This window comes from Entelurus aequoreus, linkage group LG12 (genome assembly GCF_033978785.1).
Source record: "Entelurus aequoreus isolate RoL-2023_Sb linkage group LG12, RoL_Eaeq_v1.1, whole genome shotgun sequence".
NCBI classification, from domain to species: Eukaryota; Metazoa; Chordata; class Actinopteri; order Syngnathiformes; family Syngnathidae; genus Entelurus; species Entelurus aequoreus.
In genome coordinates this window covers 20,324,443-20,336,794 of record NC_084742.1, presented here as the reverse complement: position 1 = coordinate 20,336,794, position 12,352 = coordinate 20,324,443, and the positions used below count along the sequence as shown (strand labels likewise).

At 42.6% G+C, this 12,352-nt stretch overlaps 2 protein-coding genes across 5 annotated transcripts in view; one reads left to right on the top strand and one right to left on the bottom strand.

Annotated features, from left to right (window-relative positions):
* arhgef15b (Rho guanine nucleotide exchange factor 15b) overlaps window positions 1-10,896 on the top strand; it is a 24,188-nt gene extending 13,292 nt beyond the window's left edge. For 3 of the 4 annotated variants that reach the window (XM_062065114.1, XM_062065113.1, XM_062065112.1), the window contains exons 8-16: window positions 4,154-4,306; window positions 4,379-4,508; window positions 4,722-4,796; window positions 8,688-8,780; window positions 8,855-9,018; window positions 9,095-9,259; window positions 9,781-9,851; window positions 9,944-10,048; window positions 10,267-10,896. In XM_062065114.1, the coding sequence (XP_061921098.1) occupies window positions 4,154-4,306; window positions 4,379-4,508; window positions 4,722-4,796; window positions 8,688-8,780; window positions 8,855-9,018; window positions 9,095-9,259; window positions 9,781-9,851; window positions 9,944-10,048; window positions 10,267-10,436 (1,126 nt within the window). In that variant the 3' untranslated portion in view covers window positions 10,437-10,896. Of the gene's footprint in view, window positions 1-4,153; window positions 4,307-4,378; window positions 4,509-4,721; window positions 4,797-8,687; window positions 8,781-8,854; window positions 9,019-9,094; window positions 9,260-9,780; window positions 9,852-9,943; window positions 10,049-10,169 lie in introns of all 4 variants that reach the window. The other variant, XM_062065115.1, reaches the window with a different exon arrangement.
* Window positions 10,631-12,352, bottom strand: LOC133661711 (uncharacterized). The gene is made up of 4 exons (XM_062065116.1): window positions 12,262-12,352; window positions 12,051-12,186; window positions 11,900-11,985; window positions 10,631-11,517 (listed from the first exon to the last, which is right to left on the bottom strand). The coding sequence occupies exons 1-4, from the start codon at window positions 12,271-12,273 to the stop codon at window positions 11,005-11,007; spliced, it is 747 nt and encodes a 248-aa protein (XP_061921100.1). The 5' UTR covers window positions 12,274-12,352; the 3' UTR covers window positions 10,631-11,004.

Genomic DNA, 12,352 nt, shown 5'->3' with positions numbered 1-12,352 from the left:
TATATATATATACCGTAATTTCCGGACTATAAGCCGCACCTGACTATAAGCCGCACCAGCTAAATTTAGGGGAAAATACAGATTGCTCCATATATAAGCCGCACCCGACTATAAGCCGCAGGGTTTTGATGTGTAATTACCGTAGTATATAGGGGTTCCTGCTACCACGGAGGGGATTGTCGGGACAGAGATGACTGTTTGGGAACGCAAAGCGTCCCATTTATTAACTATAAATCTTTCAATCATTCAATCAAACTTTCACATCTTTGACATGGCGAACAGCATTCGTGCAGAGTACAAATAATACAACGGTGCAAAGTAATACAAAGTGCTCGCATGTACGTTATCAAAATAACCAGCCTACCGGTATATGAAAAGTCAGTCTTTAATCATTGTGTCATCGTCTTCCTCCTGCGTACTAAAACCACCGAAATCCTCTTCGTCGGTGTCGGAGAAGAACAGGCCGTAAATAAGCCGCACCGTTGTATAAGCCGCAGGGACCAGAACGAGGGGAAAAAGTAGCGGCTTATAGTCCGGAAATTACGGTATATAAATATATATATATATATATGTATATATATACAGTGTATATATGTATATGTATATATATATATATATATATATATATATATATATATATATATATATATATATATATATATATATATATATATATATATATATATACATATATATATACATATATATATACATATATATATATATATATATATATATATATATATATATATATATATATATATATATACAAACCCCGTTTCCATATGAGTTGGGAAATTGTGTTAGATGTAAATATAAACGGAATACAATGATTTGCATTTATTTTTCAACCCATATTCAGTTGAATATGCTACAAAGACAACATATTTGAGGTTCAAACTGATAAACTTTTTTTTTTTTGCAAATAATCATTAACTTTAGAATTTGATGCCAGCAACACGTGACAAAGAAGTTGGGAAAGGTGGCAATAAATACTGATAAAGTTGAGGAATGCTCATCAAACACTTAATTGGAACATCCCACAGGTGAACAGGCAAATTGGGAACAGGTGGGTGCCATGATTGGGTATAAAAGTAGATTCCATGAAGTGCTCAGTCATTCACAAACAAGGATGGGGCGAGGGTCACCACTTTGTCAACAAATGCGTGAACAGTTTAAGAAAAACCTTTCTCAACCAGCTATTGCAAGGAATTTAGGGATTTCACCATCTACGGTCCGTAATATCATCAAAGGGTTCAGAGAATCTGGAGAAATCACTGCATGTAAGCAGCTAAGCCCTCAGGCTGTACTGCATCAACAAGCGACATCAGTGTGTAAAGGATTTCACCACATGGGCTCAGGAACACTTCAGAAACCCACTGTCAGTAACTACAGTTGGTCGCTACATTTGTAAGTGCAAGTTAAAACTCTCCTATGCAAGGCGAAAACCGTTTATCAACAATACCCAGAAACGCCGTCGGCTTCGCTGGGCCTGAGCTCATCTAAGATGGACTGATACAAAGTGGAAAAGTGTTCTGTGGTCTGACGAGTCCACATTTCAAATTGTTTTTGGAAACTGTGGACGTCGTGTCCTCCGGACCAAAGAGGAAAAGAACCATCCAGATTGTTATAAGCGCAAAGTTGAAAAGCCAGCATCTGTGATGGTATGGGGGTGTATTAGTGCCCAAGACATGGGTAACTTACACATCTGTGAAGGCGCCATTAATGCTGAAAGGTACATACAGGTTTTGGAGCAACATATGTTGCCATCCAAGCAACGTTACCATGGACGTATGGCGTCACATTAGTACCAAAAATCCAAGCGCGTAAAAACTGTTATCGCACGCTGATTCTCCACTTCGTGCGCGTGCGCGACACCCTTTTGCGCGCGCGTGGTGCCTTTGTGCGCGCGCGCGGCACCTTCTTGCGTGCGCCTGGTGCCTTTTTGCGCGTGCGCTGTCTTGTTTTGCGCGCGCGCGGTGCCTTTCTGCGCGCGCGCGCTGTCTCGGTCTGTGCGCTGTCACGTTTCATTTTGGTACTTTGGGGGCGGGCATGCTTAGACCGCCCCTTCTTTCTGATTGGCTTTGAGCAATCAGAAGTATAGCAGGGCGGGTCATCGTCAATATGTATCAAGATTTACGGAGGAAGAAGTGGATAAAAAATGTTGGCTGAAAAAGAGGTAAGTTATTTAACTGGTTTGGAGTGATTGTAAGGGTACTATTACTAAAAATAATAATAATACATTTTTATTTATAAAGCACTTTTCATACATTTAAAATGCAGCTCAAAGTGCTTTACATAGTTAAAAACAAAATGAGAAATAACACCCACACCCCATGAAGACAGTCAAACATGTACATAAAAATAAACAAACAACAACAACAATAATAATAACAACACAATGACAATAGCCAATCACAGGAACCCTCTGGACGTGGAGATCCAGAGGGCTCTTTGAGGAAACACTAGATGATCAAAAAAATTGATTAAAAATAATTAAAATACACATCAGGTAAAAATCCAAAAATAATATGAAATAAGATATAATCAAACATAAAAATAAACTACAATATGAAAAACTATAAAATAAAATACAATAAAAACTGAAATATAAATATAATAAGACTATATAAAAATAGGCTAAGATATGATAAAACATAAAAATAACTAATACTAATAGAATAATCTAGCTCATTGGGCCTAATATTTGTGTAGTAAAGTGGTTTTTGAATTTGAGCAATGTAATCTGAAAGATGTTTAAAATATCAACAATTAATGTTAATATTTTTGAAACAATATACTTCTCATAACATGAGTATCTGTGTGCATGAGAGAGTGTAAAGAAAAGCATTGCTATAGTTTCACTTCATCTGCCTTTTTTTACAACCTACTTGAAGTTGTATTTTTCTTTTTTTTTCTTTTTTTCTTTTTTTAAATTTTTTATTTTCAAAGCCAATCAGAAAGAAGGGGCGGTCTAAGCATACCCGCCCCCAAAGTACCAAAATGAAACATGACAACGCACAGACCGAGACAGCGCGCGCGCAGAAAGGCAGCGCGCGCGCAGAAAGGCAGCGCGCGCGCGCACGAAGTGGAGAATCAGCGCGCGATAACAGTTTTTACGCGCTTGGATTTTTGGTACTAATGTGACGCCATATGGACGCCCCTTCTTATTTCAGCAAGACAATGCCAAGCCACGTGTTACATCAACGTGGCTTCATAGTAAAAGAGTGCGGGTACTAGACTGGCCTGCCTGTAGTCCAGACCTGTCTCCCTTTGAAAATGTGTGGCGCATTATGAAGCCTAAAATACCACAACGGAGACCCCGGACTGTTGAACTTAAGCTGTACATCAAGCAAGAATGAGAAAGAATTCCACCTAAGAAGCTTAAAAAATGTGTCTCCTCAGTTCCCAAACGTTTACTGAGTGTTGTTAAAAGGAAAGGCCATGTAACACAGTGGTGAACATGTCCTTTCCCAACTACTTTGGCACGTGTTGCAGCCATGAAATTCTAAGTTAATTATTATTTGCAAAAAAAAAAAAATGAGTTTATGAGTTTGAACATCAAATATCTTGTCTTTGTAGTGCATTCAATTGAATATGGGTTGAAAAGGATTTGCAAAACATTGTATTCCGTTTATATTTACATCTAACGCAATTTCCCAACTCATATGGAAACGGGGTTTGTACATACACATATACATATATATTTATATATATACGTATATATATGTATATGTATATATATATATATTTTTTTAAATCTATATATGTATGTATGTATGTATGTATGTATGTATGTGTGTGCACCAAGGCAAGTTGGAAGGGCACCAAGGCCAACATTATTTTCTTTTTTTTCTTCATTATTAATATAATCTTATATAATCTATAATACATGCTTCAAAATGTTGAGTGACTTGACTTGTGAGACAGCGCTGTTTTTTGCCCTACCAATAGCGCCCAATTCCTGTTGAGGTTACCATAAAGAAATTAATTACTTACAGTTTCAAGGAGAGAAAATAAGTATGTGAATGTTTGGGAGCACGAATGCCGAACCTCAAAAGGGCAGGGATCTACTGTACAGGAAATGGGAACATGTGGTCAGACTTGAAGAAACGCATGACGTGTGTTTTGAGGGATTTTAATCTGCTCGTAGGTTCTTAAAGGACCTGGAGGACAGAGTGTTTGAAAACATTGTGTTCTCCGACATCTGCGACATCGTCCATTACCACGCCCAGCACAACTTCCCCGCCTACATCTACTACGTGCGCAACCAGATCTACCAGGATAAGACTTACACCTCGCTCATGTACGTCTCGCTTCCTCCGTAAGGACAGCTCCTGCCGCCGTACAATAACACACCTGTGTGCCTGTGCCACAGGAAGAACAACACACAGTTCGCCGCCGTCATCAATCGCCTTCAAAAGTCGCCTCAGTGCCACAGGCTGCCATTTACGTCCTTCCTGCTGCTGCCCTTCCAGCGGATCACGCGCATCAAAATGCTCATTGAGGTGAGCAACATAAGAAGATAAGAGTGAAACTTCCTGAATATTTATGAGGACGCAAACATTTAGCTAGTCTATCACCAAGCAAAAGTCCAGTTGGTCACACTATGTCGTGCTGTGTAACATTCTCCTACTAACGTTTTTCGTCACGCTAGTCTCAACACACCTCACACTCCTTAACCTTGCTTACTGGTGCTGTGCGTTTGTTTGTTGTGTCAGGGCATCCTGAAGAGAACACAAGAGGGGACCAAAGAGGAGCAGATGGCCTCCAAGGCTTTGACATCTGTTTCAAAGGTAAACACTCCGATCTTACTTAAAGGCTATACAGGTTTATGAACAAGGGCCTTTCCTATGACGTCTTGTAATGCTAGATTATGCCCCTTCGCTGTCTTGATGCTTTTTTAGCTCTTCAGTTGGGTTGACTGTTTGACATACAATTCTCTGCCACTGTTTTCCTGAGCATGGTTCTCGCCCGGAAAAGGGTGGAGTGCCATCTCCGGGTTGGGGAGGAGACCCTGCCCCAAGTGGAGGAGTTCAAGTACCTCTGAGTCTTGTTCACGAGTGAGGGAAGAGTGGATCGTGAGATCGACAGGCGGATCGGGGCGGCGTCTTCAGTAATGCGGACGCTGTATCGATCCGTTGTGGTGAAGAAGGAGCTGAGCCGGAAGGCAAAGCTCTCAATTTACCGGTCGATCTACGTTCCCATCCTCACCTATGGTCATGAGCTTTGGGTTATGACCGAAAGGACAAGATCAAGGGTACAAGCGGCCGAAATGAGTTTCCTACGCCGGGTGGCGGGGCTCTCCCTTAGAGATAGGGTGAGAAGCTCTGCCATCCGGGGGGAGCTCAAAGTAAAGGCGCTGCTCCTCCACATCGAGAGGAGCCAGATGAGGTGGTTCGGGCATCTGGTCAGGATGCCACCCAAACGCCTCCCTAGGGAGGTGTTTAGGGCACGTCCGACCGGTAGGAGGCCACGGGGAAGACCGAGGACACGTTGGGAAGACTATGTCTCCCGGCTGGCCTGGGAACGCCTCGGGAGCCCCCGGGAGGAGCTGGACGAAGTGGCTGGGGAGAGGGAAGTCTGGGTTTCCCTGCTTAGGCTGCTGCCCCCGCGACCCGACCTCGGATAAGCGGAATAAGATGGATGGATGGATGGAGAGTAACCCCAGTTCTCATTTACTAGCTCTTTAGCTTCCTGTGTAGTAGTAGTAGAAATAGTAGTAAACAATAGTGACTGAAGGGACATCCAGAATGCTGCAGCTGAAACAAATCAATGTGGAACATTAGTCACTTTTGTTGTACCGGTGCAGAGTTCGAAAAAGTGTGCATACCAGAAATTATGTACTGCATTACAAAAAGCTGACCAACCACAGCGCTGGGGTCTGTGTTGCCGTTGATGCAAGGTTACAGTTTTTGGGTTTGGAGGGGAAGCACCCAGCCGTGACATGACATAATGCAATTTCTACCTGAAAAAACAGGTCAATAACACATTAAATACATATGAAATACAGTAATACAATTTTAAATAGAATATTAGAGGGGCTGTTTGCCACCTTAACGTGGATGTCTAGAGGTCTAGAGGGCGCTTACTTTCCAATGTGTTGTAAGCATTATATCTCGCCCTCTAATGGCTTTTAGGATGTAATGACGTAAACAACGTCTTACTTAACACACACAGACACGCATTATCTTTGTGTGTTGTTAACTAACGATGCGATTTAGCAAAGTTTAGCTACCAATGTTTAGGCTATCAAAACAACAACATGACTGCAAATGTTTAGTTACTTCTTTGGTGTAAGTGCACACGATCCCTGAATGTGACAAGCCTGAACGGCAGACAAATTCCTCAGGCCCGCAAGCAAGTTTTATTCAGTGCCATTAGTAATTGTGAAAAATGTAGACACATTAAAAATACAAAACCACTAACGGTAAAATCTTTCTTACCTTTCTGAGCCTTTTTGCAATGTCTGGTTTCACTTTAATTCAGGGGCTTTCCTTTTCTCCAGCTGGGGAGTCTGCCCCGCACTTGGGAGACATTATAGAGAGCAGGCACGGTGTTGTCCTTCCTCAGTACACATTGCATCTAGAAAATACTCACAGCGCTTCAGTTATGCCACATTATTTTTATTTTAAAACCTTTTTCTAAAATGGAATAAATTCATTTTTGTTTTCAAAATTCTACAGACACCACATAATAACAATGTGAAACTTTTTTTTTTGCAAATGTATTAAAAATTTAAAAAAATCACAGCCTTAGTATTCACAGCCTTTTCTCAATGCTTTGTTGATTAACCTTTGGCAGCAATTACAGCCTCAAGTCTTTTTAAATACAATGCCACAAGCTTGGCACGCATATCTTTGGGCAGTTTTGCCTATGCCTCTTTCGCCCACACCTCTCAAGCTCCATCAGGTTGGATGGGAAGTGTTGGTTTGCATCTAGGATGTTTCTGTACATTGCTGCATTCATCTTTGTCTAGTCAGGGAGGTGACCAAGAACCCGTTGGTCACGCTGTCAGAGCTACAGCATTCTTCTGTGGAGAGAAGAGAGCCTTTCAGAAGGACAAGCATCTCTGCAGGCCATCAGAAAGCCATTTCTTAGTAAAAAGGGTTAGAGTTTGCCAAAATGCACCTGAAATACTCTGACCATGAAAAACAAAATTCTCTGATGTGATGAGACAAAGATTGAACACTCTGGCGTGATTGCCAGGTGTCATGTTTGGAGGAAACCAGGCACCGCTCATCATCAGGCCAATACCATCCCTGCAGTGAAGCATGGTGGTGGCAGCATCCCATCCAACCTTAGAGGTGCTGCAAAGAGGAATGGGTAAAACTTCCCAAAAATAGGTATGCCAAGCTTGTGTCAAGTCAAGTCAAGTCAACTTTATTTATGTAGCATGTTTTCAACAACTTTTTAGATTGAACCAAAGTGCTTTACAGGTTAAAAAAGCATGGAGCAAACAAAAAACAAAAAACTAAGCAAAACAAAATACAAACAAAGAACATAAACAATGAATGTGCTAAACAAAATAGTACAAATGCAATACGGTAAAAGGGGTCGAATAAAAAGTTTAAAAATTTGCAGAATAAAAATAATAATAATAAAAGTGCGACAAATTGAAAAATACAACTAAAGCGAAGGGGTAGGGGGGGGGGGACTAGAAATGGTGGCCTAGTGGGCAGACTCAGCTCGGGTCAAAGGCCAGCGAGAAGAGGTAGGTCTTAAGGAGGGTTTTGAAGACCCCCAGGCTCTGGGCTGACCTAATGTGGAGGGGAAGGCTGTTCCAGAGCTTAGGGGCGGCAACGGAAAAGGCTCTGTCCCCTCTGGTCTTTAGCCTGGATCTGGGGACTGCCAAAAGCATTTGGTCAGCTGACCTCAAGGCTCTAGACGAGGTATGGTGATGCAGCAGCTCGGTCAGGTATTGTGGGGCCAGACCGTTTAGGGATTTAAAAACAATTAAAAGTAATTTAAAATCAATGCGGTGACGGACAGGGAGCCAGTGGAGTGAGGCCAGCACTGGGGTGATGTGCTCGCGTTTTTTGGTACTGGTGAGGAGACGGGCAGCCGCGTTTTGCACAAGCTGCAAACGGCGGAGTGATGCCTGATCAATGCCAGCGTACAGTGAGTTATTGTTGTCTAGCCGGTGTGTGATGAAGGCGTGGATAGCAGTCTCCAGGTCGTTCTGGGAGAGATAGGCCTTGGTCTTGTGGCATCGTATTCAAAAAGGTTTGAGGCTGTAATTGCTGCCAAAGGTGCATCAACAAAGTATTGAGCAAAGGCTTGAAAGCTTATGTACATGTGAATTTTTTTGTATTTTTTAATTCTTAATACATTTGCTAAATTAAACAAAAAATGTTTTCACATTTTTATTATGTGGTATTGTCTGTAGAATTTTGAGGAGAAAAGATCATTTATTCCATCTTGGAATAAAGCTGAAACATTAAAAATGTGGAAAAAGTGAAGCGCTGTGACTAATTTTTGGATGCACTGTAGCTCTGTGTGACTACATATTCTTCCACAGTGCAAGTAAATATTTGTCAAACACGAATTTAAGAGCCAAACCACTTGTGTTGAAACTACTTTTTAAAGTAATTTATGGGAGTGTGGTGTTAGCTGAGGACTGCTTGTGTTCTTAAGCAGTCACACATCCACGGATTAATTTGATCATTTGACATGACCGCACACAGATCATTGACGAGTGCAACACAGAGGTGGGGAAGATGAGACAGATGGAGGAGTTGATCCTCATCTCTAAAACTCTAGAGTTTGACAAGCTCAAGGCAAGCGAACACAACACACCATTGTATGTCATAATGTGGTTTAGTACAATACTACACATTGCTCCCTTTTGTAGGCCATTCCGATCATCTCCCAGACACGATTCCTGGAGAAGAAGGGAGAGCTCCAAGAAATGTCCCGAGGGGGAACCCTCTTCCATATGAGAATCAAGTTCAATCCCATCTACCTCTTTCTCTTCAATGACCTGCTCGTCATTACTGCCAGCACAGTCAAGAAGGGGTGAGATACCTCATTTCTGTGCTTCAAAGTACCACTGCTCCTTCAACCGCCTTCGTCCCGCTCTTTGCCTCAACAGTGCCGAGCGCTTTATGGTGTTGGACTACGCTCATCGCTCGCTGGTGCAGGTGCAACCCCTGGAGGAGGACAGGAGCAGCGCACCTTACGACAACTGCTTTACACTAATCCTGCTGGAGAACCACAGTGGCCGCATGCTGGAGCGCCTCATCAAAGCCCCTTCAAAGTAAGCACAAACACTTCATGCTCACATGGAGCATGAAGTTGTTTGCATTATTCATACTGACAAATGGAGGACAATGTCCTGTATTGCAATAGAACAGTGATCTTGTGGGTTTGCCCATGCCCTTTCCTTCACAATCCTACCAACAAACATCTGCCTGGCAACAGTAATAACACCAAAGAGTTAAAAACAGACTAAAATAGCTTTTTTTAGATTGATGGGTTTCCTGTTTTTGATGTTTAGATAGATAGATAGTACTTTATTGATTCCTTCAGGAGAGTTCCCTCAGGAAAATTTAAATTCCAGCAGCAGTGTACAAAATTGTAAAAAGTAAAAAGTAAATAATGGGGGTATAAATGGAAACAAAATAGAAAAATATTACAATAGAATAAAAATAAAAAGCAACAATGAGAATAAAAATATAACTGTAAAATAAGAATATAACAAGAGAAACTAGCTTAAAGGGCAGAAAAAGTGACCTTTTGGAACCTTTAAGGTGCAATAAACTTATTTTTGTTTGATAGGCCAGACATGCACAGATGGATGGCAGCCTTCCCCGGGAAAGAGGAAGATGATGTGGTCTATGACGTCTGGGGTGAGCACATCCACATGACACACTGTGACACATTTGCTTGCTGTTTGTTCTTGGGTCTTATTTGCGTGTGCATGCGTGCGTTTGTGTGTCAGATTGTCCCCAGGTGCAGTGTGTGGAGCAGTATGTGGCCCAGCAGGCCGACGAGCTGACCCTGGAGCAAACTGAGATAGTCAACATCATCCGCAAAACCAACGAAGGTAAGAACTATGTACAGGACTTTAGTTTAGCTCTAACACGCGATGATGACATCACTAATACAGCCCCTCCTCCCCCCTGCTTCTTTGTCATCCTCATTACTGCTGCAATCCTTTTTAACAGTTTATTGACTTTTTTGGTTATTGCATGAACAATAGAGAAACCTTCGCTTTTGTCCCTTCTCTCCGTTTGTGTGTTTGCTGTCCCGCCCCATCCCCAGGCTGGTACGAGGGTATCCGCCTGTCAGACGGCCAGAAGGGTTGGTTCCCCGTCAACCACATCGTCGAGATCACCAACGAGCATGTGAGGCGGCGCAACCTAAAGGAACGTTATCGAGTCATTCACGCGGCCAGCTTGGTGACCACTGGCAAGAGCCACATCTTGAACTAAGACTTTACTTTATTTAAGTTGACTTTATATAACTTTACTTTATATAAGTAGACTTTATATAAATGGACTTTATTTAGGTTGACTTTTACACTCTTAACGTTGACTTGTAAGTTGACTTTTACGTTGACTTTGATTGCAAGGATGAGTGATGACGAAATGGACACACTCACCACCTCCAAACTTGTACTGTACTTTCCAAGAAGCTGCTGCTGCTTTAATGACTGCGTGTCAAAGACATCACATTGTGAACAAGTCACACAACAACAAACTGTAAAATACAACAATTGTTCCAGTCAAGTTGGGAAAAACAAATTGAAATCACTGGACTGCTCAACCTGGCTGACACGTTGGATGAGCCTTGTGTAGGTTTAGTTTTGTAAATACGCAATGTGCTGCGAGTAGCTTTACAACACACACACACAATAAAAGTGTAACTAGCCTGCCAGGTGCTTGGTCCTATGTAATTGAAGTCATTGATTTAGATGTTAAATGGGCACTTGAACTAAATAACAGCTCCCAGACAAATGAAACATTTTGAAAATGTGTCCCAAAGAAACAGGAGGACTTCTTATTCAGCATCCACATCCACTATATAATCCACAGAGGATGTTTGTGGAAGAGGTATGAAGTACTCCTCGTAGATCTCCACAGCATCTATCAGTATGGCCTCCATCCATTCTGGTTCACAGCTGGCAAGTTCCTCTGTCCATCCGTCAGGACGCCTCTGGACCATAACCGTGCCCTCGTCTCTCAGAACAAAACCTCCCATGAGAGTGTGAGCTGCCTCAAGCTCTGCATTGCACCATCTTCCATCCTCCTCGTCATCTCCTGCTGCTAATCCGAGGCCACCGGTGTCCTTGCAAGCCACAGGTGGCTCTGCACTGTTGGTGAATTGCACCTGGTGGGGAAGTTTAAGGAGACATTGGATCGCCAGGAGCTCATCCGGGCTGAGATGGATGACTGATGGATGGACGTTGGCGCTGCCCAGATGTGTCCGTTTAGGGTCTGCTTGCATAGGAGGAGCTTCAAATGAGGACACAAGCGGCGGTCGTGTGTGGAGCTGGAAGAAACTCAACTGCGACTAGAGGGAAGGGGAAATTTCAGGTAAGCTATGCTGTCATTTTGATGCTTGCTGACACACTAGTTTTGAAAAATTCCAAATGTTTGACGGGACTTTCCTTGGCAGTAATTGCAGCAAAATATTACATACAACCCGATGACACCTTTTGGAATTAACCTAGGTATGTACTTCCCGTTCAATGATTAGTGACACGAGGATTTAAAGGCACATAAAAATGACTTGCATTGATTTGAATAAAGCCTTGCATCAGCGGTGCACAGGGTGAACATTGGAGAATAAAGTTTAACAATAAGGATTATGGAATGAAAATATAGAAACCCCTGTCTTACATCAACAAAAATGTTTGTGTTTCCATGACTTTTTACCCATCTGTGCGCCTTACCTCCAAATTTGCCACGGTGTTGGGGATCCTTTCCCCCCAGAGAATGGGGTCATTGTAGAAGACCTCTCGTGGGCTGAGGCTAGGGACTAAAGAGGTGGCCAAGCAGGTCACTGCTGTTGAACAGTTTGGATGCAGGTAAACACCAACTCACCTGTCTGGGATGGTCCGGTGCTGCCCTGTACTTTGGGACGTGTCTTGCCTTGAGCGGCTATGTACAGAGACATGAAAGAGGGGTGCTGCAGGGTCCTGTTGGAGCACGGGGGCAGGACAGCAGCCCTGCGAGGCGTCTGTTTGGGAGGACTCGACACCGATTAAACTTTATTTACAACCTACATGCATTTAGAAGCAACTAAAACACTTACATCGTAGCTCATGGTGGACTTTTGACCGAGTTTTATAGCCTGGAAGTTTTGTGACGCAGCGAGACGAAGTGCTGAGGATACTCGAGCGCCC